We start from the raw sequence: 27,119 nt of genomic DNA on the forward strand, positions 1-27,119 counted from the left end.
TATTATTTGATCTCTCTGTATTACAAGTGTATTGTAGGTCTGAATCTTTATCAGTAGATGGAGCCACATTCACCATGATTATATTCCAACAAGAATGTAGCAGTAAGCAAAAAAAGAAAAAACATCATTTGAAAAGGCTTGTGAGGAAAACCTGCCTCCTAAGAATATGATCACAGTCACCTCGTGTGTGAACCACAGCAGTCTTCCAGAATTTACAGTGGAATATATCACACATGGTAAGCATCTTTACTCACATGATACACATTTATCACTTCTGGAAAGATTTACAAATGGAGAACATAACATTTGTATATGTATATGTTATTTATTTATAGTATTATAAATATTTACTGTGTCAGTTATCTTTATATATTACTAATTAATAACAAACAGTTTCTAAATGTTCATAATAACAAATGAATGCTGGGGTTTTTGTGATTAATTGAACCCCATTCAAACTGTAGTTTGTGTTATGTATACACCAACAAATAAATAAAGTTGTTATATTACAAGCAGATTTTGAATGAGAATGGACTTAATACACCTTTTGTCTTTGCAGAAGCTTGCATGATTACATGAATGGTAGGTTAAGCTTAACACAAAACAACAATTTTAGCTTTAGTTGCTAGAGGGCTTTGTGAGATAAATATGGTGTCTAAGTACTAGTCGGTACATGCCTTTGGTTCCACTACTTTTGAAATAGCTGTAATGATCCTGTACTATAGATTTACAGTTACACATATTTAATTTTTACTGTTTCTTTCTGTGAGCTTTATAACAGGCAAACTTTCAATTCAATATTGTCAAGAAAATGTCCTCTCATGTGTCCCAGTTTAGATCTAAATCTTTGATCTCAAATGTGTTTTGGTCATTTGCACGAGGACAATGTGAAATTTGGCATAATTACTTAAATGAGCTGGCTGAACGGGCACAGTTTGGACACTGTTTGGATTTGTGCTGCAATGTGGAGACCTCTGCCAAATTGCTGAAGAACTGAGCCAGGGTCAACAACTGTTTGATTCAAACTAAACAATGTCATATATACAACTTGCAAGAAATATAATTAAGGTTTGGATGGAAATTGCAAATGCATTTGCTACCGATGAAGAGAAAATTATGCTGCAAAATGATGAGTAATCATAAACGTTGGATGTTGGCTTGACAAAGCCGTGCATGTTAGTTTATAAAAGCTTGAAGTTTAAAGGCCTTGCATCCTTCTTGGTGTTTCCTTTTGTGTTCTAAATAGTGGATGGAAATAGGTTACGAGTGGTTGCTAGGGTGTTTCTATGGTGCACTACTTGGACTACACAATAGACAATAGATGGGTGATTCTCACGAAAACTTGGTTTTAAAAATGTCAAGCATGAAAATGTAAAAATTGCTTAAATTTACTTTTTTCCCACCAGACATTGAAAAACAAAGTCTGGAGTAAATGGGAACATTAATTTAAAAACTTTTACTTATCATTTAACACGTTTTGTAACATAATTTAAAATATTAGTCCTAAAAAATCTCATTACCGCAACAGTCAGAAAACATCAACACTGACATATTTTCAAAATGACATGACGAACCTGAAAGAACATAATTTGGAGATTCTGCACATGCATTTAAAATCAAAGTATTATGCTTCTATTAATTAAATTAACATTTAATAAGCATCTGTTGCGGTAATGATAATCAAAATGTCATGTAAGCATTCTGACAAGACAATATTTCAAATTAACTGTAAAAAAAATAATCTTACCTGGTAGCCATCTTGAAGTAACTGGTCCATGTGCTTGGTCACTCAAAATCAAACTTTATTAAAATTCTGTATGTGTGCTTAAACTGTTCTCAAAAAGTGTTGCGGAGGATGAGAACACCAGGCATGGACACATAATTTTCCTAATTTTTCTTCATTATTATTATACATGAATATTCAGTAAATATTTTTTCTGTCATCTAAAGTAGTCTAGCAAAACATCCATTTATTTTTTTTCTTAATATTTGTGTGTTAATTTGATTAAATTACAACATAACGCATGTTCAAACACAGCCGGACACATTGCGGTAATGAGAATTTCAGCAGAAAATGAGATAAAATTTCCAATTATAAATTCTTATGTTGAAATCACACATTGTGCAAGGTAGAACACAGTGTTGTGTTAATTATGATGCTTTTTAATATTACTATATTACACATTTTAAAGCTAAAATCATTAGTGCCGTGGTGTTTCAATGGTTTCGTGAGAATCACCCAGATATATAGACAATATAGGTCTGTGGGATCTCAATAAAGCATTAGAAGTATTTTTAAGTGAGGTCTGCTTAAACCTGATTTGGCTGGGACACAAGCTAAACCAACCTGGGCATTGAGTAGACTGACCCATCCATTTTAAACTGGTTTAGTAGGTCACTCTGTCTGGTCAGCAGGATTAAGTTGTTCTAGCTGATCTCTCAGGCTGATCTCTTCAAGCAGGTTTAAGCTGGTGTCTTAAACAAATAAACTGAACAGGTAGGGTTAGGCTGGTTTGGGCTGGCTGGTAAAGCAGATGTAAACTGGTCTAGTTGGTCACCCTGTCTGGTCAGGCGGGTTTAAGTTAGTCTAAATAGGTTTCTAAGTCTGGTCAGGCAGCTTTAAGCCGGTCTAGCTGGTCTCTCAGGAAGGTTTAAACTTGTCTCTTACCGTGGGTTTACACCAGCCGTGTTTGAGGCGTCAAAATCGCGTCTACTGCGCCTAGTTTGCCGCTTGAACAGTTTAAGTGTACTCGCTTCATTCACGCAGAAATTTGCGTCATGGGAGGGGCTTCTCTGACTCCGCTTTTTTTCTGTAATCACGTCACTACTAAAGCAAGTTCCTGATTGGTTAACGCGGTGCGATGTTTCGGCAAACTTAATTTTTTTTTACTTGCGCGTTTGGCGTGGCAACGCTCCATTCGCGTCTAGTTCGCGCGAATGAGGCTGATTCGCGCCTACCGCACATGCTTTGACCTGCGTCTTCACCTTGACTTAACATTGAAATCACTCGCGCTTGAGCCTCTACTGTGGCTGGTGTAAACGCAGCATTAGTCAGGCTAGGCTGGCCTCGAAATCTGGTAAAGCAGGTGTAAACTGGTCTAGACTGTTAGGGGCGGTTTCCCGGACAGGGATTAGCATAAACCAGGACTAGGCCTTAGTTTAATAAGGAAATATAACTAGTTTTAACAAACATGCCTTACTAAAAACATTACTTGTGTGCATTTTGAGGCAAAACAAAGAGTATTGATGAATTTTAGATATATGTCAGTGCTGTTTTAAGTTTGGACAGATATATTTTTTTAGTCTAAGACTTGTCTAATCCCTGTCTGGGTATCCGCCCTTTGGTTAGGCAGGTTTAACATGGTCTAGTTGGTTCCTCAGGCTGGTCAGGTTGGTTTAAACTAGTTTATCAGTCTGGCCAGACAGGTTTAAGCTGGTCTAGATGGTCTCTCAGTTTGATCAGGCAGATTAAGGCTGGTCTAGATTGTCTCTCTGGTGGTCTTAAGACTGGTCCCAGACTAAAATGCATATTTGAGGGGGCGGTTTCCCGGACAGGGATTAGACTAGTCTTAAGCCCTATTCGGACGGGATTAGTTTTACAGGGGTACCTCTGAGAAAATCGTGCTTCTCAGAGGTCCTCTATGTTTTTAAGCCCGTCCGAATCGGCCATGTCTGTGTTTTTCTCTGACGACCTCCGTAAGAATTCCAGAGCAATTTACCTACTGTTTTTCGCCAAACTCAGAGGTCCTCTGAGAAATGTAATCCCGTCCGGATGCAAATGTCTGTGTTTGCCCGCAATATCTTTTGAAAACGCAGTTCATTTCGTGTTTTGGCCAACGTGATCAGCCATAAGGTCTTACAAATGCGCGTATATTGTATTTCCTGAGTCCCATTCATTCAGATATGGATGTTTTTTCGCATTCGGCAAAATAAAATAATTACATCAAGACGAGCTGAAAATCAAACACTGTTAAGACTGGCCACTGTAATATCAGTAACGTTATAAGAAACTCTGTTTAAAGTTGTTCAACTCCGGAATGGTAATGTTAATTAATAAAGATGATAAATTGTTATTAATCATTATTTCTTCATTTCTTTGTGTTTATTATAAGCAGACAGTTATATAAAACACGTAGGCTAACGTTACTTTAGTAGGATTTGTATATTTTATTTTGATTTGTTAAAATTAATTATTTTTAAATTTAAATTACATGTTCTGTCATAATTTTACATTTAAAGCAAAATATTAAACATTACAAACGCGCGTATCCAGAGCACGTGCTCTTCTGCAACGCCCAAATGCATGAAACAGACACTCCCATCTCTGGAATAGCCTGCATCATTTTAATCCCGTCCGAATCGGTACATAAAATTACAGATGTTCTGTGGGACACATTGAAACTCAAACGTTGTTTGGAAAACTAATCCCGTCCGAATAGTGCTTTAGACTAAAAAAAATGTAAGAGCTGTCCAGACTGAAAACAACTTGCGATGACATCTAAAATCCATCAATACTCTTTGTTTTGCCTCAAAATGCACACAAGTAATGTTTTTAGTAATGCATATTTGTTAACACTAGTTATATTTCCTAATTAATCTAAGGCCTAGTCCTGGTTTATGCTAATCCCTGTCTGGAGTGTCTTAATTTAAAATACGTTGCATTGACATAACTTAAAATATATCAGTGCCATTGTTTTGTCTGAAGATACATACAAGAAAATGGTTTTTGTAAGGTATGTTTGTAAAAACTACTTAAAAGTCCTAGTCCTTTATCTAAACCCTGTCAAGTAAACCGCCCCAGGAAATTTCTCAGGCTGGTTTAAACTGGTCTCGCCATACAGGTTTAAGCAAGTTTGATTAAGTCCAATTAGGCATGTGAAAACTGGTCTAGCAGACCTCCCAGTCTGGTTAGTTGGTGTAAATTGTTCTAGCTGGTATCTCAGCCTGGTCAGCTGGAGTAAAGCTGCTCTCTTAGTCTGGCCAGGCAGGTTTAAATTAATGATGTTGATTATTTAAATATGGTCAGACAGATTTAAGCTGATCTATCATTCAGGCTGGTCTACAGATGCTATCTCAACCTAATAAATATTTTCAGTAAGATCATTTTTATATCTGTTTTGCAGTTCACAATGCTCAGGATCTGTTTTTGCTTAAGTGTTGTCGTCCACTTCGCAGTGTCTCAGGAGGCAGAGGAGCCAATCACATACACGGCAAGTAAACAAAGCTGACACACTATTTCTCGATAAGATTATTTGTAATAATCAGATTCTAATTATGAGCCTAGTTGTATAACATTTGTTAGTGTTTCAATGTTTAAATGATTGTTTATTATGCTAATTTATCTGCTTTTTGTCGTACAGTGCACTGAAGGTTATGAATTTGATGTTGAAAAGCAAAGCTGCAAAGGTATTTTAGCCTTTTTTACTTATTTCGCTTATATCCTACACTGTAAAAAATACTTTGCTGCCTTAAAGTTTTTGTAAAACTCATGTCAACAGAGATGAGTTGTCACAACTTATAAAATATTGTTGAGAAAAGTCAACTTAATTTTATAAGTTTTAATGACTCACCTGTAGTTATAACAACTCATCCCTAGTCAAGATAAATAATAGTAAGTTTAAAATGACCTGTAAATCCGATTTCATTCAACAAAAATTTTAAGGCAGCAATGTATTTTTTACAGTGTAGCTGTTTCAAGATTATCGCTGTTGGCTGGTTACTTTGCCTTATTAGCCCAGAAATTATAGTTTCTTCTTGTGTCGGGTGTAAAATTTACTCACAGCCTTGTCAACGAGTAAAGTACATTTTCTATCGAATAGGGATAAGCACTTTTGTTTTTGACAACTCTCCTTTACCCCCTTGTACCACTTAGCAACTACCCTGAACCCAACAGAACAATGCTTACAAATCTCTCAGAACACCTAACATAGCTAGCATTGCAGAGTTATAACAACTACCCAAACACCTTATCATAGCACCCTGGCAACTGCATACTAGCAACACCTTAGCAACCACCCTGACAATCTAAGCACTGCCCCTGCAACCACTCATCACACATTAGCTACTAAACAAAAACATGCTTAAAGGGACTCTCCACTTATCTAAAAAAATGCTCATTTTCCAGCTCCCCTAAAGTTAAACATTTGATTCTTACCATTTTGGAATCCATTCAGCTGATCTCCGGGTCTGGCGGTATCACTTTTAGCATAGCTTAGCACAATCAATGGAATCTGATTAGACCACTAGCATCACGCTCAAAAACAACCAAAGAGTTTCGATATTTTATACGCACTGCCCGAAAATAGTCCCCTTGGTTACTTTCAATAGCAGGGAACTATTTTCGGCTGCTGCGTAATATCACTACGCCTGCTGCAGCCATGTTACAGCAGCAAAGTCCTTGATTATTACGCCAGAATGAGAGTATAGTTCCTTGCCATATCTGCCTAGAAAATCGAAACTTTTCATTTTCTGTCGGTCTTAGTACACGATGTAACTACAGAAGAGTCACGTTTTAAATAGGAAAAATATCGAAACTCTTTGAGTATTTTTGAGCGTGATGCTAATGGTCTAATCAGATTCAATGGTTTATGCTAAGCTATGCTAAAAGTGATACCGCCAAAGCCGGAGATCAGCTAAATGGATTCCAAAATGGTAAGAATCAAATGTTTAGCTCTAGGGGAGCTGGAAAATGTGCATATTTTCAAAAGAAGTGTAATGTCCGTTTAACTGCATAGCAAGAAAAACAAGCAGTCCCCTTGCAACAACTCAACACACATTAGCTACTAAATAGAAACATGCTAAGATCAGTAAAGAACACGTCAACGGTATGGCAACGCCCCTGGGGCCGGTTGCACCAGCTGTGCGTAAGTTACAACGTAGCTTAGTTACGATGTAAATGGGCACTAAGTTACAACTTACGCACTACTAAATGTTTTTGCGTTGTACCATTAAACTTAGATTAAACATAACAATACGTTGTAACTAAATATTTACGGAAGCCCCTGTCCATGAATAACGTTTGGAATAAGATGTCATCCAGATTATATAACATCGATGAGGTCGTATTAATTATGAAGAGCCGCAAATTCGTCAACGAGTTATCAAGAACTGTTTAATTTTCTGTGTATCCATCAATTAAAATAAGATTTTAAATTTCTGCCTGTTTGTTTTCTCTTCCATGTGTGGGATGTGTATTTTCAATTGAGAGTGTGGTGTTTTGAGTTCGATAGCATATGCTTTGGCGTCTTTTTTTAACTTTCAGTTTAGGCGAGACAAGAATGAGTTTGAAATTACGTACTGTTCAGACTATTTCCTGTTTTCCCATTATAAGGCTTGTGATTGGGTTAAGGACAATAAACGTCATTCTATGCGACAACGCATTACTTTATGGAGAGCTTGCGATCTACTGGCTGCGTTCTGCCTTGGGAACGGGTGGTGCAACCGAATTAAGTAAAGAGTTAGTTATAAACTAGCTAGTAGTTACTAAGCCTCTAGTTTGGACTTTACGTCCAAGTTTAAGTAAGAACTTACGAACGACTGGTGCAACCCTACCCTGGAAACCACCCAGAACACTTGTTAAGTCTAGTAAGCATTTGCATAGCAACACCTTAGCAACCAGCATTAGCTAGAAAACAGAAAAATGCTGAAGATCACAAAAGAAAATTTTTGTTGCACACCAACACCCTGGCAGCCACCCAGAACTCCCTACATGTCTAGTAAGCAACTGCATAGTAATGCCTTAGCACCCCCCCCCCCAAAAAAACGGACCGGCACAGCAACACCCTGACAACCACCTAGTACACATTTTAAGTGTAGTAAGCTTAGATGTAAGGCAAGTTATTGCAATGGCAGACTTTCTTGTGATTTCCTAATCTAATCCAACCTAATCTAAAATATAGATATAGATGAGTGCAAGACCGTTCAGGAAGCCTGCAAAGGGGGGATGAAATGCATCAACCATTTTGGAGGATACCTCTGCCTGCCCCACAATGCTCAGATAATTGTGAGTAACGGTGAGGCTGAGACCACTACGGCCCCACCAGTGGATACGGGTGTCAGAAGAGTAGTTCAGCCTGCTGTACCCCCCATCTCCTCTGGCACTTATTCAAGAGTCATTCCAGGTTCATCTTATACACTCCAATGTAGTGCCGGTTTCATACTGGACTCTCAAAACTTCTGCAGAGATGAGATTATATGTATTCTGAATGTATGTAATATTTGTTGGAATTATTGGGGGAAAGGTGAAAAGTGTCATTTCTGCGTTGCAGTCTGCACATAATTGCAAAAAAAGGAATGTACCTGCACAAGGAAATACATTTAGGAATTTGGCAAGAGATTTATCCAAATGCATTCAGGCTATTCATTTTATGAGTACGTGCATGCAGGAATCAAATCCATGACCGTACGATTGCTACACTCTTAGAAAAAAGGTACAAAGGTTGTTGCTGGAACGGTACCTTTTGAAAGGTCCTTATATGTACCAATGTGTACCACTGAGGTACCAGTATGCACTTTTTGGATACAAAAAGGTACTTTTTGAAAAAGTACCGCCCCAGTACAACTTTGTACCTTTTTTCTAAGTGTGTCCTGCCAATCTCTAAAGGAAAGCTACATTAGGGTCCAAAATGACCAGGATTTTGTTTTTGTAATGCAACTTTAAAACGGTTTTGATCAAAGCTTTGAGGATTTTCCAAACCTATGAAGCAGAAGCTTCACCAGAAGCTCATTTGTACTCAGATGTTCATGTGAACTTAGTTTTATGACGTATGTTGTCATTTAGTAAACCTAGGCTCGATACCTCAAAATTGTCCCATCATTGATGTTGAGCTTGTGACCCCAATATTTGGATTAGTGGTCGATTCTTGAATTTGAACACTTGGTCCCCAATCAATCCTAAATAAGTGGTCCAAATAGTTTCTCCAAAAACATAATTCCACTATAAACACCCCCCAGTGGTTGAGCAAGAAGTTTAATGTTCATTGAAAAAGTAATTTCTGTTTAAATTCTTGCACGTTACACTCGTCAACATTAAGAATGAGTTAGCGAAAATCTTTTCCCTCTGTGTCTGTCTTTTTATATATGCCATAAAAAACATTTTATGCGTGTGCTAATAGTTCTTCACTTCTGCCAACTAAATACAGTAGATGTCTGAGTCGTGTTACAGCACGCAAGATCCCTGTGGTGGGAGAAAACAATTTAGGCTGCATTAATCAAAAACTGAAATACATGAATTGCAAAGACACGCCAACCTACATTTCGTCCTACAGGAGTGACCTTAACCATTAAACTTGGAATATTTCTTTAAAGAGTATCATTTAAACTCTAATTTGACCATTAAAGGTGCATTGCGTAAATTTTAGAAGGATCTCTTGAAAGAAATGCAATAAAATATACATAACTATATTATCAGTAGTGTGTAAATAACTTACATTATGAACTGTGTTGTTTTTATTACCTTAGAATTATCTACGGTAAGGTGGGTCCGGTTAAAGGCACACTCCACTTTTTTTAAAAATATGTTCATTTTCCAGTTTCCAGGATTTTTAGCTTTTTTGGAATCCATTCAGCTGATCTCCGCGTCTGGTGCTACCACTTTTAGCATAGCTTAGCACAATCCATTGAATCTGATTAGACCATTAGCATCGCACTTAAAAATAACTGAAGAGTAATAGTTTTTCTATTTTCTTCTGCAGTTACATTGAGTACTAACACAGAGGGAAAACTAAAAGTTGCGATTTTCTAGGCAGATATGGCTAAGAAATATACTTTCATTCTGGCGTAATAATCACTTTGCTGCTGTAAAATGGCTGCAGCAGGCGTAGTGATATTACGCACTGCCCGAAAATAGTCATCTTGGTTACTTTTAATAGCAGAGAAATATTTTCAGGCGCTGCGTAATATCATTATTACATTATTTTTTTAGCGCGATGCTAATGGTCTACTCAGATAGATCAATGGATTATGCTAAGCTATGCTTAAAGTTGTACCGCCAGACCCAGAGATCGGCCGAATGGACTCCAAAACGGCAAAAATCAAATGTTCAACTCCAGGGGAGCTGGAAAATTAGCATATTTTCAAAAAAAGTGGAGTGTCCCTTTAAGTCGAAGGTATACTAGGGCAGGACGCGTAGGCTCGCTGTCCGCATGACGTCATTATCGTCATCAGGAGGGTCTGCGTTCGTCTGCAGGCACAGTACGCGTTTGCAAACACACCATCGTCTTTTCTTCTTTTATTTTTACTTCTTCCAAGAACAGAAAGTTGTGGAGAATTTTCGTCACCTTAATGTTTCATTCCTGTTCTCTGTTTTCTTGTTATTTGTTTCTAAACTTTGTTTGCAGTGGTGGATCTGCTACTTTTCATCATCTTTCCTACATTTTTAAATGAACTGTAAATGTCACGACTCAATGCTGGCCTGGTAGAGTAATAATTTGAATAAGAAATCATTTGTATTGCTTACATGTTGAACACGGCCATCCGTGCGTAGCCGCGGTGAGTATACTTTGAAAGCTGCAATATACCCGTCCCTTTACATGGAAGTCGCCATTTTGCAACATGTTTCTTTAGTAGCCCTAAACAAATAAACTGCTCTATATAGCATGTTTTGTCACTACGTAATCTCACACAATGATATGTTTGTCCTTTGGCGGCTACCGTAGCTTCTCTAGGCATTTCGAAAGGGAGTTAGCTGTGGACTGACCCGTTGGTTGCAATTCACAAAAATCTACACCAGTGGACTTTTAAATTATTTGAATTTAATGTTGGCCTACATTATTTATGATCATGGTTTCTGTACAAAGTAGATTTTTGTATTCATTTTTTATCTTTTCAGACTAGGGCGTTCACAATATCAAACTTATGGGTGTACACACCAAACACGAATTCATCGATTTGTGCGAGAAGTCTCTGCAAAGATGCGAATAGACGTAAACTCGCGCGAGGCCATTCGAATGACGGAATTGGGTGGCGCAATTGCTGCGAAAACACAATTTGTGCAAGTGAAAAAATATTTAACTCAAGCAAAACATTTGCATGACACAAAGTTAAATCCCGTGAGTAATCTAGAGCGAGGAACACGATGCTTCAGGCTTGGTGTGTACCATAGACTGTAGAAAAAGATAGATGACGCCCGTTCGCTCTCTTCCATTGGTGAAAAGTGAAGCCGTCAGTGTCCCGAAACGGCACTGACGTCTTGGGTCTGCGCAGTAGCGATTTCGGGACCAGTCCTGCGCAGTAGTGAGCAGGAAGTAAAGCCGTGAAAGCAAGGGCCCGCCCTCGCTCTCGCAGAATGCGCATATCACAGCAGTCAATCATGACGTGACACCACCGTTTTATAGCATTAAATAACTAACTAAAACAAACTTATTTTAAAAACAAACACTTGAATTTACATCAGCGTGCTAAAAACTACAGTAAATGACAGAAACCAACTTCGGAAAAAAGATAATTAAAGTGTAATTAAATTGTTTAGTTGGTCTCAAGTCCCATTGAATAACATGGGGAGGCGGGGTTTATGACCACTGGGACCAGTCACTGGGGGGCGATCGAGACGTTTTGGCTTCACTTTTCAGGGCTTATGCGCACAAAACACTATGTTTTTATAGTTACTCTGACGATATTATCGCGGTATCTTTCGAAACTTTTCGAATAAAAAAAACAATACTATCATTCAAATTCATCTTTAGTATTGTTTATTTTATTTTATTAGCTTTTTGGCCAATGAGTTATACTCAAAGACAAGAGTAACCACTGTTGCTCTTGAAGCAAAATGTTAAATGACTTACGATATTATCATATGTGTAGTATTAACATGATATCAATAATTATAGTCTTTTATATCACGCTGTGAATAACAGTATAGTGTGACATCGCTATTTTAGACATATGAAACATGCACATTTGCACATCAATCAATGCAACTTAAAAGTTTCTATGATGAAGAAATTAAGACTTTTCATCACTATTTGCTGTCTTTGTGTGCAATATGCATTATACAATATGCAGCTGTGACTTCTGTTTCCAGGAAACTAGCGGAGGTTACATGGTTTTGAAGAAATATGGGTCAGGACATGCAATCTCCCATCCCTTTAAAATGAGTCAACAATTAGCTTGCACCTCTTCCCGCAAAAAGAAGTTGGTTTTCCTGCAATGTTTACATACTTCAGGCCAGTTTCTTTTAAATGTGCCTTGGCAGCGATTCTCCTTTGGAATCTGACACCGGTTTGTTGAAATCAAACCGCCGTACATGTGGGTGACCAAATGCTCCAGGTGTGTTCTTAACAGTCTTTCTTCTTACAGTATACGGTGGGTGAATTTCTCATGTGAACTCTTGCCCGCAGGGTCGCTCGCTTCATTTTTTCCACTGCGCATCAGCCGGTTTGGCTATCAACAGCGCTGAACCCCCTGAAAGGGCCCACATGAGCCATGTCCAGCCAAACCCTGGTCAGCAAAGCTTTGGAAACTCGAGGCAGGGGGCTCTCCCGGGGTCTTCAAATCTCCGCTTTGACATTAATGCTTTAAAAAGGTCACTTAGGAGCCAAGGAAGAATCTGCCTGAATATCCTTTCATTCGTACCAGGGTCTTTTTCACTCACACGTGTTGCGTGTTCAATGGTCTGTATGTGAATCAGAGAGAAGTGGGCTATTCTTAGGCCTTTGTATATAGTTACTTGACCAAACCTGGCAGATAAGCATAGACCACCCACGATGGCCCCCACACTTTCTGCGCTCGAGAACCTTGCCAGATGAACCAAAGAATGATTAAGAGTGCAGAAAGGATGTGTATTTTGGATTACGATACCTGTTGGTTTAAATAAGTGCCGTTATTTAGGGTATTTTTGGGATCTGAATTGCATAGGCAGTACATTTTCTTAACAAGCAAGCAGATATTTAGTTTGTTACTGTTTGCAAAATGTTGATAAAAACCTATTGCAAAATATCATGTTTCCATTAAAGGTACAGTGTGGGGTTTTAAGCGGCATCTAGCAGTGAGATTGCGAATTGCAACCAACCTCAATTTTAAAACGCAATGAGAATCTACGGTAGCTGTCACAGGACAAACATGTTGTCGTCCAAGACAACGTAGGGATGAAATGCATTCTGTAGAGCAGTTTGTCCGTTTAGGGCTACTGTAGAAACATGACGCAACTTCCATGTAAGGAGACTTGCAGTGTATGGAGCCAAAAACGGCTCATTCTAAGATAATAAAAACAATACAGTTCATTATGTAAGGTCTTTATACACCACTGATAATATAGTTATGTATATTATATTGCATTTCTGTCAAGAGATACTTCTAAAAGTTACACATTGCACCTTTAAACGATTACTAAATGTTAGTCTTCCTCTCGCAGTCACGTATGAGCTGTTTTCTGGGAGGTTATAATAAACAATTTCGCATCTTTAAAAAAAGATAGTAAAACTGAAAATGCCTTGTTGATGCTAGAGGTCAGAGGAGAATGGGCCGACAGATTCAAGCTGATAGGAGAGCAACTTTGACTGAAATAACCACTCGTTACAACCGAGGTATGCAGCAAAGCATTTGTAAAGCCACAACACGCACAATCTTGAGGTGGATGGGCTACAACAGCAGAAGACCCCACCGGGTGCCACTCATCTCCACTACAAATAGGAAAAAGAGGCTACAATTTGCACAAGCTCACCAAAATTGGACAGTTGAAGACTGGAAAAATGTTGCCTGATCTGATGAGTCTCGATTTCTGTTGAGACATTAAGATGGTAGAGACAGAATTTGGCGTAAACAGAATGAGAACATGGATCCATCATGCCTTGTTACCACTGTGCAGGCTGGTGGTGGTGGTGTAATGGTATGGGGGATGTTTTCTTGGCACACTTTAGGCCCCTTAGTGCATCGTTAAAATACCACAGCCTACCTGAGCATTGTTTCTGACCATGTCCATCCCTTTATAACCAACATGTACCCATCCTCTGATGGCTACTTCCAGCAGGATAATGTACCATGTATCAAAGCTCGAATCATTTCAAATTGGTTTCTTGTACATGACAATGAGTTCACTGTACTAAAATGGCCCCCACAGTCACCAGATCTCAACCCAATAGAGCATCTTTGGGATATGGTGGAACGGGAACTTCGTGCCCTGGATGTGCATCCCACAAATCTCCATTAACTGCAAGATGCTTTCCTATCAATATGGGCCAAAATTTCTAAAGAATGCTTTCAGCACCTTGTTGAATCAATGCGACGTAGAATTAAGGCAGTTCTGAAGGCAAAAGGGGGTCAAACATAGTATTAGTATAGTGTTCCTAATAATCCTTTAGGTGAGTGTATGTGTTTTCATTGGGCATATTTTCAATTCACAATTTTAATTTGTGCCATTTAAAGAGTAATGGTAAAACAACTAGTGATGTTTAATTGTGTTAAAAGCTTAATAAAAGTTTTTTTTTGTTTGTTACAGATGTGAATGAATGCGCCACCACCAACCCCTGCCAGCATCAATGCTACAATCTGATTGGCTCGTACATCTGCCAGTGTGAAGTTGGGTACGAACTGGCATCAGACTCGGTCTCCTGTCAAGGTTAATGTCCGATTTAAGTAAAACACCTCAACAAAGAGTTGCACAACTTAATGAATTGTGGCATGTTCTAACCTGTAGACAGCACAGCCTTTGAAACATCTAAAATGTTGTGGTTTTATTTTGAGTCATTTTCTTATACGTTATAAGTGTGTACTGCATCTATGGCATGCTGTTTATTATCACAGGTAATAATTTTGAGTCATCTATCAGGGTGTATAAATAAAAACGAAATGCGTTTACAATCATATACTCACAGTTAAAGTCTAGCAGGCGCTGTGAATAAATGTATAAATATACAGCTACACACTGTTTGAAAGTATAACCATAACACTTCAACATTACTCATGCTAGCAATAAAAGGGCTTGCTAATGACTTCGTGTTTATGCACAAGTCCTGAGCAAATTAAAATACCCCATGTCTGATTATAGCGACCGTCCTCCTACTTTTGTATATTGTATCGCTCAAGTAGAGCGTCAAAAGGGTGGTTTGTTTAAAGGGGACATTTCACAAGACGTTTTTTAAGATGTCAAATAAATCTTTGGGGTCCCCAGAGTACATATGTGACGTTTTAGCTCAAAATACCCCACAGATAATTTATTGTAACATGTAAAAATTGCCACTTTTTAGTGTGAGCAAAAATGTGTCAATTTTGGGTGTGTCCTTTAAAATGAAAATGAGCTGATGAAATGCAAACACTGATCACCATAATGGTGGTTTGTTGCAATTCAAACTCAATTGTGCTGTCAATTATTTTCTCTCTGCACTAAATGGCAGTGCCGTGGTTGGATAGTGCAGATTAAGGTGCGGTATTATTATAATAAGATCCCCTTATGACATCACAAGGGGAGCCAAATTTCAATCTCCTATTTTTTCAGACGCTTGCAGAGAATTGTTTACCAAAACTAATTTACTGGGTTGATCTTTTTCATATTGGGGAACCAACTTAAACATCGAAAAAGTCTAAATATTTATGAAACAGTAGCCAAAAAATACCCAGGTGACGTATTCGTCTAACTGCAGTCAATTCTGAGATATCAATTCATTATATCATAAGGCCAAAGAACTGGTAGATTAAAATACTGTGAATTTAGTATTTTCAAGTGTGTAAATTTTACACATGTATCTCATAAAGTACTGCATCAACAGTAAAAAAAACTTAATCAAACACTACATATTGTTATGAACTCTGTCTGTGTACCCTGTCTTGTACTCTTATTTTGAAGTCATGTCTGTGTCATCCATGTCTGTAGTTCTTTGTAGTTCTTTTGTTCATTGGTCTGTGTGATGATTGTTCCCCAGGTGTGTCTTGTTTTCCCTGATTACTCTGTGTATTTAAGCCTAGTGTTTCCAGTGTCTGATGTCGATCGTTGCTCAATGTTATGGTGTTGTTTCGTGTTCCGTGTTCTTGGTTTCTTGTTGGATTACCTGCTATGTTTTGTTTGTTTGTTGTTATTTTTAATAAACCTCACTGCACTTGGATCCGCATCCTGTCATACCTGGATTTACCCGTAACAGAACGATCGACCATTAAGGATCCAGCAGCAATTCCTCGCTCCCCTGTGTGTTTCCCCTCGTGCTTCCAAGGTTTCCCTGTGTTTTGTCCGACCCCGCTCACAAGATGACTTCCGCCGTGTCTGAGCCGGTGCACAAGTCACCAGGTTATCCGGTTCATCCCGTGAAAGCCCGGGTCGGCTGCTTAATCTCCAGTGTGTTGGATTACCCGCTGATCACTGTCCGAGCGACCAGAATCCCTGGACCGCTCGTTCTCTCGAGTGAATCTTCGCCGAGTGAATCCCCGAGTGAATCCCCGAGTGAGTCCTCGAGTTTGTCTTCGAGTGCGTCCTCGAGTGAATCCCCGAGTGAATCCCCGAGTGAATCCCCGAGTGAATCCCCGAGTGAATCCCCGAGTGAATCCCCGAGTGAATCCCCGAGTGAATCCCCGAGTGAATCCCCGAGTGAGTCTTTCCCGAGTGAATCCCCGAGTGAGTCTTTCCCGAGTGAATCTTTCCCAAGTGAATCTTTCCTGAGTGAATCTTCCCTGTGTAAATCTCTGAGTGAGTTTTCCCTGTGTAAATCTCTGAGTGAATCTTCCCTGAGTCAATCTCCGAGTGAATCGTCCCCGAGCAGATCCCCAAGTGAATCATCGGCCAGCAGGTGTGTTACATCACATGAGACAGCTACAGAGCTCTTGAAACTGTTTGTGCCCATTGATTCACTGAAGGCCTCGGAGCTCCTAGAACTTTTTAATCTTTGTGAATCATCCCTGTTAGCACTGGCATTGTGCTATGTTTTTTCAGTGTGTGGCTCACCAGTTCAACGGCAGATCAACCAGACTCATGAACACGAGTCCTCTGAGCCGAGTGAATCTCCCGAGTCCTCTGAGCCGAGTGAATCTCCCGAGTCCTCTGAGCCGAGTGAATCTCCCGAGTCCTCTGAGCCGAGTGAATCTCCTGAGTCCTCTGAGCCGAGTGAATCTCCCGAGTCCTCTGAGCCGAGTGAATCTCTCGAGTCCTCTGAGCCGAGTGAATCTCCCGAGTCCTCTGAGCCGAGTGAATCTCCCGAGTCCCCCGATTCCCATGAATCTTCTGAGTTCCCCCGAGTCTTCTGATTCCCCTGAGTCTAGTGAGTCTTCTGATTCCCCTGAGTCTAGTGAGTCTTCTGATTCCCCTGAGCCTAGTGAGTCTTCTGATTCCCCTGAGCCTAGTGAGTCATCTGATTCCCCTGAGCCGAGTGAGTCATCTGATTCCCCTGAGCCGAGTGAGTCATCTGATTCCCCTGAGCCGAGTGAGTCATCTGATTCCCCTGAGCCGAGTGAGTCATCTGATTCCCCTGAGCCGAGTGAGTCTTCTGATTCCCCTGAGCCGAGTGAGTCTTCTGATTCCCCTGAGCCGAGTGAGTCTTCTGATTCCCCTGAGCCGTGTGAGTCTTCTGATTCCCCTGAGCCGAGTGAGTCTTCTGATTCCCCTGAGCCGAGTGAGTCTTCTGATTCCCCTGAGCCGAGTGAGTCTTCTGATACCCCTGAGCCGAGTGAGTCATCTGAGCCGAGTGAGTCATCTGAGCCGAGTGAGTCATCTGAGCCGAGTGAGTCATCTGAGCCGAGTGAGTCATCTGAGCCGAGTGAGTCATCTGAGCCGGGTGAGTCATCTGAGCCGGGTGAGTCATCTGAGCCGGGTGAGTCATCTGAGCCGAGTGAGTCATCTGAGCCCCATTGGTCAGCTAGTGTGGTCACCGCGATGCCCCAGAGACTCTTTGTCGTCACCAAGACTATGGCCAGTGCTGAACTCTCTGCATGTCCTAAGAAGACTGTTCCCAAGCTCTTTGCCCTCACTGTCTGGTCTGAGATGTCTATATTTGAACTTACTGCCCTGTCTAATCAGGCCCAGAGGGCCTCTCTCTGTTCTCCTGTACCCAGGTTCATGATACCACCAGCACCACCCTGGTATCCAGTCCATCTCTGGTCTCCGGCTCCGCCCTGGCTTCCCGCCCTGCCGGCTCCGCCCTGGCTTCCCGCCCTGCCGGCTCCGCCCTGGCTTCCCGCCCTGCCGGCTCCGCCCTGGGTTCCCGCCCTGCCGGCTCCGCCCTGGGTTCCCGCCCTGCCGGCTCCGCCCTGGGTTCCCGCCCTGCCGGCTCCGCCCTGGTTGCCAGTTCTGCCGGCTCCTCCTTGGTCCCTGTCTCCGCCTGCGGCTCCTCCTTGGTCCCTGTCTCCGCCCGCGGCTCCTCCTTGGTCCCTGTCTCCGCCCGCGGCTCCTCCTTGGTCCCTGTCTCCGCCCGCGGCTCCTCCTTGGTCCCTGTCTCCGCCCGCGGCTCCGCCCTGGCTCCAGCCTCCGCCCGCGGCTCCGCCCTGGCTCCAGCCTCCGCCCGCGGCTCCGCCCTGGCTCCAGCCTCCGCCCGCGGCTCCGCCCTGGCTCCAGCCTCCGCCCGCGGCTCCGCCCTGGCTCCAGCCTCCGCCCGCGGCTCCGCCCTGGCTCCAGCCTCCGCCCGCGGCTCCGCCCTGGCTCCAGCCTCCGCCCGCGGCTCCGCCCTGGCTCCAGCCTCCGCCCGCGGCTCCGCCCTGGCTCCAGCCTCCGCCCGCGGCTCCGCCGTGGTCCCTGTCTTTGCCTACGGCTCCGCCCTGGCCCTTGGACTTTCATGGCCTTGGCCCACCATCCCTCCCCCGGGTCCACCTCCATGCCACCGCCCTCCTAGACTGTTGTACTTTGGGGTTTTCTGGGGGGCGTCTGGAAGCCGCCCTTTGAGGGGGGGCTATGTTATGAACTCTGTCTGTGTACCCTGTCTTGTACTCTTATTTTGAAGTCATGTCTGTGTCATCCATGTCTGTAGTTCTTTGTAGTTCTTTTGTTCATTGGTCTGTGTGATGATTGTTCCCCAGGTGTGTCTTGTTTTCCCTGATTACTCTGTGTATTTAAGCCTAGTGTTTCCAGTGTCTGATGTCGATCGTTGCTCAATGTTATGGTGTTGTTTCGTGTTCCGTGTTCTTGGTTTCTTGTTGGATTACCTGCTATGTTTTGTTTGTTTGTTGTTATTTTTAATAAACCTCACTGCACTTGGATCCGCATCCTGTCATACCTGGATTTACCCGTAACACATATACGGTCACATGATATTAAAAACAACTTTCATGTTATCTTGTTCATTGTAACATAGAACCTGAATGATAATAATGACACTTATACAATTGAGCATCAATATACACTGTAAAAATATATATTATATCAACATATATTTTAAGTTACTTCAACTTAACATTAACATAAAAATGACTTTCATCATCACTCATTCTTGTATTTTTTCAGACATTGATGAGTGTGACTTCTCTAACTACATGTGCCAGTTCCAATGTGTAAATCAGCCCGGAGGATACCAATGTGCTTGTCCTGAGGGATACCAACTCCAAGGGACGCGAATGTGCCAAGGTACCGTCCAGCTTCTTGTTTAGGGCTCCCGAAATGGCTTCAGAAGATTCTCATTAACGTTTTATTCCTGGCTCAGATGTAAACGAATGTGAAACGGGGCACAACTGCAGAGAGGAAGACATGTGTTGGAATTACTACGGAGGATTCCGTTGCTATCCCAGAAACCCCTGCCGGGAGCCATACGTGAAAACTGGTGAAGGGTGAGTATAATCCTACTGATGTGATCACTGTTTGAGTTGCAATAATCCAAAAATCTGAACTTTAAGGTATATTGCCCTAGCTTTCGGCTTTTATTGCTTTTCTTTTTCTTATTTAAACTTGGAAATTTATAGACCACTGTATACATTTTTTTTTTACATTTTTTTTCACGTTTGCATTTTAATTTCAATATTGTCTTACCTCGAGATTGTTTTAAAAATGAAATGTCAAATCATCAATTGCATTTTATTTTTTAATTTAGCAGGAATGATGCTTCATCACATTGAAAATTAAAATTAAATAATTTAAATTAACGTTTTAATTTTTATTTAAGCATTTAATTTTTAAATTTGGGACATATTTTGCAATTATATTTTTAATTTTAATTAATGAATTTAAAAAAGGCCAAAAATTTTGAGGCATACAAAATACCACAGACTGTGACAGTCGAGATGTACACCCCAACATTAAATTAAGTAAAATTTTGTTACAATGCTAAAAACAAAGTTGTGACTGATGAGTTAGCGCTATATGCTAGTTAATGCTATATGCTAGCCCATAGACTGTAACAAAAGATTGACGACGCGACGTCGCCTCCCTCCATTGTAATGAATTGAAGCCAAAAATGTCCGACCATGGTTGTCGCCATACGTAAAAATGTCAGTTTGGAGCCAAGGCATGCGCAGAAGGAATCGTCCGTGGAGCCAGAGGCGGAGCAGCGGTATCAAACTTCCGCCCAAACGCTCGCGTGACCAATTCAAACACGGCAATCATAACGACACACCCCATTTCAATAGCATCAAATTACTAGCTAAAATGAAACTTTTCACAAAAATGAACACTTGAACATATATCAGCGTGATAACAACTACTTGAGTCTCTTTCGTTTGAATGGAGAGGGCGGGGTTTATGACTTGTACTGCAGCCAGCCACCAGGGGGCGACCAAAGAGCCAGAGGCTTCACTCTTCAAGACTTATGAGGCACACCCGTGCTAGTCTTTAGGCTGAAGTTATACTTTTGACGTTACAGTTACGTTTTGCAGGTCCATCCTGAAAAAAAAAACTTACAACTCAGAAACGTCCATTAGCAATCTCCAAACAATGGATTACTCCTCACATTTTGTATCTTCGTCTGATACAGGCATAAACCTCTGTTTACACACACACATAGCTACTGAAAGGAGCTGCTCTGAGAAACAGCCAATCAGAGCAGAGCTCAACATTATTATTCATGACCCTTTCAAATAAGGTAATAATAGAAAATTTCATACTGAAGCCAAATCCTAGGGTTGTAAATGGACATGTAAAACCTCTCTGTATCATTTTTGCACTTAAAGTCGCCATGAAACAGAAGTAGCGATTGTCTTATTTTACCCGTGGTGAATATCTAAGTGAAACCGGATTCTGAAATTAAATAAGGCAGGGCTGGACTTGAATGCAATGCTGCAATCTTTTTCCGGACCTCGCCCACCTGCCATACCAAATGACCGGAAGTAAATAGAGATTGTTTCAAGGAGGGGAGGAGATTTGCGCTTTTGATTAAAGATTATGAGGGCACGTGATTTTTCGTTAAATAATGAAGCTCACAGATAAGTCATTTGTAAAGAATACAACAATATTCCAAAACAAATGACAGTTTTTCATTTTAATTTCATTGCGACTTTAATAATAAATGTAGAGAACAATTTAACATATTTTTCAATGCATTCTTTGCCACATTTAAGTAAAAATAATGTCATAGAAAACAGGAAAAAAATTACTTTTTTAATTTAAGTCAAACTTATTTGTATTAGTGCCTTTGCAATGAATTTTACAACAGACAATAGAGACATTAGGATAAAACGGTATAGAAATAAGTACAAATGAAAACATAGAAAATGATGAAATATATAAAATACACAGTATTGCAACTTTTTAATTACATACATGTACATTAGCATTGCCAACTGTTTAAAAGTTGTCAGAAAATAATTGTTTTTGACAAAAAAGTGAATATACACATTTATCTGTACCAACAGTCGATGTAGATGCCAGTCACCCAGTGTGTGCCGGGGACTTCCACCAGTTATCGTCTACAAGTACATGAGCATCTTTTCCGAACGCCAGGTCCCTGCGGATATCTTCCAGATTCAAGCTACTAGTGTTTATCCCAACATGGTAAACACTTTCACAATCAAATCCGGCAATGAGGGAGGAGAATTCTACCTAAGGGTAAGATCCTGAGTAATCTGTAATCCATTACGAGGAACACTGTGCCATTTGTTATTTTATCATTTCATTAAAAATAATCCATTTAAGATATATATTAAAGAGCACCTATTTCATTGCTAAAAAACAACATTATTTTGTGCATTTGGTATAATACAATGTGTTCGCATGGTTTATGGTTATTTAAAAACACATTATTTTCCGCATACAGTACATTTTTGTTGCTCCATAAATCCCTGTTTTCCTGAAACGCACTGATTTTGTACAAAACTCACAGATTTGAAAAGCAATGTGTCCCTGATTGGCCAGCTAATCTGTACGTTGTGATTGGCCTGAATACCTCTGACGTCAGCAGGAAATGTGACGCTCCTTACCGTTTTTAAAAGATCCGCGCACAATGCTATGCTAACAGGAGTTAACTTTCAGGCTGTGAGTCCGAAGCGGGAGGAATTATGATAGTGTCGGTCTTGTCTACGTCACCAATCCCAGGAAGTAAACTGTTGCCAAAAATTCGTGTGTTTGTTGTAGTCCAAGAAAAGAGATTTACGTTGGAGACGATAACTCACGTCATTGTTTACTTTAGGGTTTGTAACTTTTGCATATTATTAACATGTATTAATACCAGCTCAGTCTCACGAAATGACGTACTTATAGTCACGGAATTTTTTTATTCTTTTTCGTGATACCGTCACGAATTTCTGCGTTTTCTCGTGATCGTATCACGAATTTCTGTTTATGTGTCATTGTCACGTATTGGTTACTCAACTGTTTTGTCCTATTTTCTTACCACTGTTGCTTCAGTTTAGGGTTAGATTTACATAAAATGACATCCTTACCCAATCCCAACTCTAATGCTACGTACACACCAAACGCGGGGCATCGCGTTACTCGCTCTAGATTACTCGCGGTATCTAACTTTGTGTCATGCGAATTTTTAGCTCAAGTTGAATATTTTCAACTTGGGCGAAGACGCGTTTGAGGCAAATAGCGCGTGTTTTTGTGGAAAATGCGCCGCCCATATCGCGTCATTGGCATCGCCCCATGCGAGGATGCGTCTGATCGCATCTTTGCATTGACTTTGTACTCGCGTAATCTACTCGCGCAAATCGTTGAACTCGTGTCTGGTGTGAACCCACAGTAACCCTAAAGCCAGGCGACAATGGTTTAAAATTATGAAAATATAAAAAAAATCAGAAAAAATAGTATAAACGAATACTTAAAGTGACATACTAACGCAAACACCAAATCTAACCCTAAACCGAAGCGAAAATGGTTTGAAAATAGGAAAAAGCAGTTGAGTAACCAATACGTGACAATGACACATAAACAGAAATTCGTGATACGATCACGAAAAAACGCGGAAATTTGTGACAGTATCACAAAAGAGAATAAAAAAATTAAGTGACCATAGGTACGTATTTCGTGAAACTGGGTAGATTAATACACACTTACACACCAAAAGAAATGTAAAAGCATGAATCGGACAATAGGTGCTCTTTAAAATATATAAAATAAATTATTACAATATAATATGTGACCCTGCCTGTGAAACCAGGCAAACAAATTCTGAAATAACGAGCATCAAAGTTTCATTTCAATCTATTTAAAGATACCAAGGTTATATTTTTACAGAATGATCTTCTAGGGCTGGGAAAAGATCAATCGTGATTAATCGCGATTAATCGCATACAAAATAAAATTTATTTTTTTGCATAATATATGTGTGTGTACTGTGTGTAATTATTGTGTATATTTAACACACACACAGATTTTTTAATTTATATATCATTTTTTTAATTTATATGTAATATATAAAAATATAAATAAATATATGTACACATGTAAATGTTTCTTAAATACATACATGAATGTATGTGTATTTATATGTACATAATACACAGCACACACTCATATATTATGACAAAAATCACTTTTATTTTGTATGCAATTAATCGCGATTAATCTTTTCCCAGCCCTAATCTTTACATTATGTAAAATTTAAAAATATTTAGGTCACATATGATGACTTTTCACTGATTTTTTAAACCTATAACGATGGCATTACTTGCATCATTGTCAAATAGTGGTGCAACAGGAACACTGACAAATTTGACAGAAATGGCACAGTTTCTTATGAATGACCTTATAGCTTGTGTTAAAGAATAAATCTCAAGGTTTGACTTTCACTGTCTGCTTCAGCGGTCCAGTAACGTAAGCGCCATGCTGGTGATGACCAAGCCTTTGACGGGACCCAGAGAACACGTCGTGGATTTGGAGATGGTGACCCAAAGTAACGTCTTGAGCTATCGCTCCAGCTCGCTCCTGAGACTCACCATTATCGTGGGTCCATACCCTTTCTAGATCCTCCAGATTGACCCAATCATCACCTTGGATTTATTCTTTGTACTACAGCTTTCTATATTCAGCGTTCAGCACATGGTCATCTGATTGCGGTCTAGATCAGTGGTTGCTCACGAAAAATGTCTATTTTTGTATAAAGAACAGCGCTAAACGTAAATGATAATGTTAAAATAACCCTTTTATCATTAAAGGTGCAGTGTGTAATTTTGAGAAGGATCTCTTGACAGAAATGCAAAATAATACACAAAACTATATTATTAGGGGTGTATAAAGACCTTTTTATAATGAACCGTTATGTATTGCCTTAGAATGATACGTTTTATCTACATACACAGAGGGTCCCCTTACATGGAAGGCGCCATTTTGAGCAGCCATGTTTCTACAGAAGCCCTTAACAGACAAAATTAGTCTCCAACGATGACATGTTTGTCCGGTAGCTTCTCTATGTGTTTCAAAAGCAAGAGGTGAGCTGTGGACTGAGCCGTTGGTTGCAATTCACAACCTCACCACTAGATGCCGCTAAAATTTACACACTGCACCTTTAATAGTAGGAACATATGCACTTTTTCGTTAAAAATGATGAACAACGTAAGATAAATGAAAACCAAATATTCACTTTTAATATTAATTGGAAATCACAATTAATATGAAATTATTGCCTGACATCATGAACATTCACAAACAAATAGGACAAATCAAGACTATTAAACACCATTCAATTTTGGGCCCTAAAGTAAAACTTATTGAAAACCACTGGTCTAGATAGTTTAAATATATGCATATTTAAATCTAAAAAGTGGGCTGTCTGGTTTTCACAACATTTTCTTTGTACGATTGAAAATGAGTGACATGAAGGCCAAAAGAAAAACACTAGTGTTGACTTTATACAAGCGGATATCCGAAGGACAAACAGTTTTACTCCGAAAAGCACTTAGGTTATCTTTGACCTGGTAGTTAGATCTTAATAAGAGTCTGGTACATGGATGCAAGTTGCATAATCATCTTTACGCTATTTCAAACTTGTTGACTTTCCTTCTAACATGGAAATCTCTTTATAAAAGTACTCAACCGGTGTACTATATTTTAAATCTTCTGAAGCCAGACAACCGCTTTGCAAGACATTGAAATTAAAGTCAATATTATCAGAAAAAAATCTGTCACTTTTTATATTAGTAACTCAACGGTACATATAGGTATTAAATGTATACATATCTTTACCTAAATGGTACATATTAGGACATTTATTAAAGGGTACCGTCCCAGTGACAGCTTGGGAGCATTTTTTAAAACAGTCTAGATTATATTTTTTAACAAACCATGCAAATATGACTTTAATAGAATTATGCATGATTTTGGTAACAGTAATGATGCTTTTTTTTCCATCAGTCCCTATTCAGTTTAATTATAAATGTGACGTTCTGCATAAAATCTACTTTAGTTTTCCACAAAATAAAATAAAGTCATACAGGTTTGGATCGGCCTGCATTTTCATGTTTTAGATAAACTGCTCCTTTATTCTGCATGCATTTCTATCATGCATGCAACCAGAACATAAATCAAAACGTTATCAAATGAATCCATGCGTTCATCACCAGGACTCTCTTTAGTTCTTGGCAGGGGGAAAACTGTTTTATAGGTGGAACATGTGGATAAAGCAAAAGTCTTAGGTGGAACAGTGCGTGTTGTAATCTAATGGCATCCTTAGCTAATGGAAATATCTGAATGCGACCTCCGCCTAGCAAATGCTGCAGAAATGACCTCCCATCCTATGAGAATAAGGCAATAATGTTTTGGAAACAGAAGTGATGTTTTTAGAAAATTGCTGGCGAGGGTTTTGGGTCACATAAGCAATGGAACTGTTGCCTAACATATCTGTAAGGTTGCCAGAGCGCCGTTTGATCTTGTGCAGTGTTTCTTATTGATGGTCCATGACAAAAACTGTTGCGTCACACCAAATGCCCCTAGAGATGTGACCGTGGGTGAGGCTGAAACGGTTTACCACGTTGTATGAAATTTTATTTTGGCAAGCATCCTCGGTTGCATCAAGATTTGATCTGAAGTAATGCAATGCGATGGATGCTTGCCAATCAAATATATATGTTTTATATATATTATCTATTTTCTTATGATTTTTGACGGTGAATGCTCCCTTTTATTTCTCTAATTGAGATTGCTCATATATATATATAGCCTAATCTAAATTCAATTTAACTCTACTCAGTATAATAAAGAGATTTTTTTTATTTTGTAGCTGAATGTCAATTGGTTTTGCACCTGTCTATTAGAAATAATCTGTATTTTCAGTTTATTCTCAAATTGCACTTTTTTAATCATATGTAGCCTTTGTGCCATTTATCCTGCTGTAATGTTTTTTTTTTTTAATAAATAAATAACAAATGTGTCGTTTTATTTTCATGTTTGCTTGGTTCGGTCAAGATATGTTTATTTCTATAAACACAAATGTAGGAACATGCTCATAGATGAAAATCTCATTACGTAAGACATGTGGGTCAGTTTGGTATATTCCTGGAACAGTTTTAGAGGACCACCAAGATTCCCGTGCAATTATTACCTCCCGCAGTTGCATTGGGAATATGCAACTATGTGATGTTGTCATGACAATAGTTCAGCAGTTCCCGCAAGAATATTTACAAACGGAAAGCCAAGCCTTTACGGAAAACATGTGAGTCATATTGTTGCAAACATACATGAACTGCATGTTTTTCTTTTTTATATGAAAGTGCAAGTGGACTATGAACTTAATTAAAATGTTAGTACATAGGGCTTTTAAATAGACAGTTTACCCAAAAATGAAAATATTGTGTTATTATTTACTCACCCTTATGTTTTTCAAAACCTACGAGTTTCTTTATTATGTTAAATACAG

The 27,119-nt window shown here is 39.6% G+C and overlaps 1 protein-coding gene across 1 annotated transcript; it reads left to right on the forward strand.

Annotated features, from left to right (window-relative positions):
• LOC129453737 (EGF-containing fibulin-like extracellular matrix protein 1) lies at positions 1-26,610 on the forward strand. The gene is made up of 9 exons (XM_073861461.1): positions 1-236; positions 5,124-5,210; positions 5,361-5,406; positions 7,899-8,181; positions 14,430-14,551; positions 19,346-19,465; positions 19,542-19,665; positions 21,682-21,874; positions 24,071-26,610. Exons 1-9 carry the CDS (start codon positions 234-236, stop codon positions 24,230-24,232), a joined length of 1,140 nt encoding a protein of 379 aa, XP_073717562.1. The 5' UTR covers positions 1-233; the 3' UTR covers positions 24,233-26,610.
• Positions 26,611-27,119: the final 509 nt, after the last annotated feature.

Source organism: Misgurnus anguillicaudatus, chromosome 23 (assembly GCF_027580225.2).
Source record: "Misgurnus anguillicaudatus chromosome 23, ASM2758022v2, whole genome shotgun sequence".
Lineage (NCBI taxonomy): Eukaryota > Metazoa > Chordata > Actinopteri > Cypriniformes > Cobitidae > Misgurnus > Misgurnus anguillicaudatus.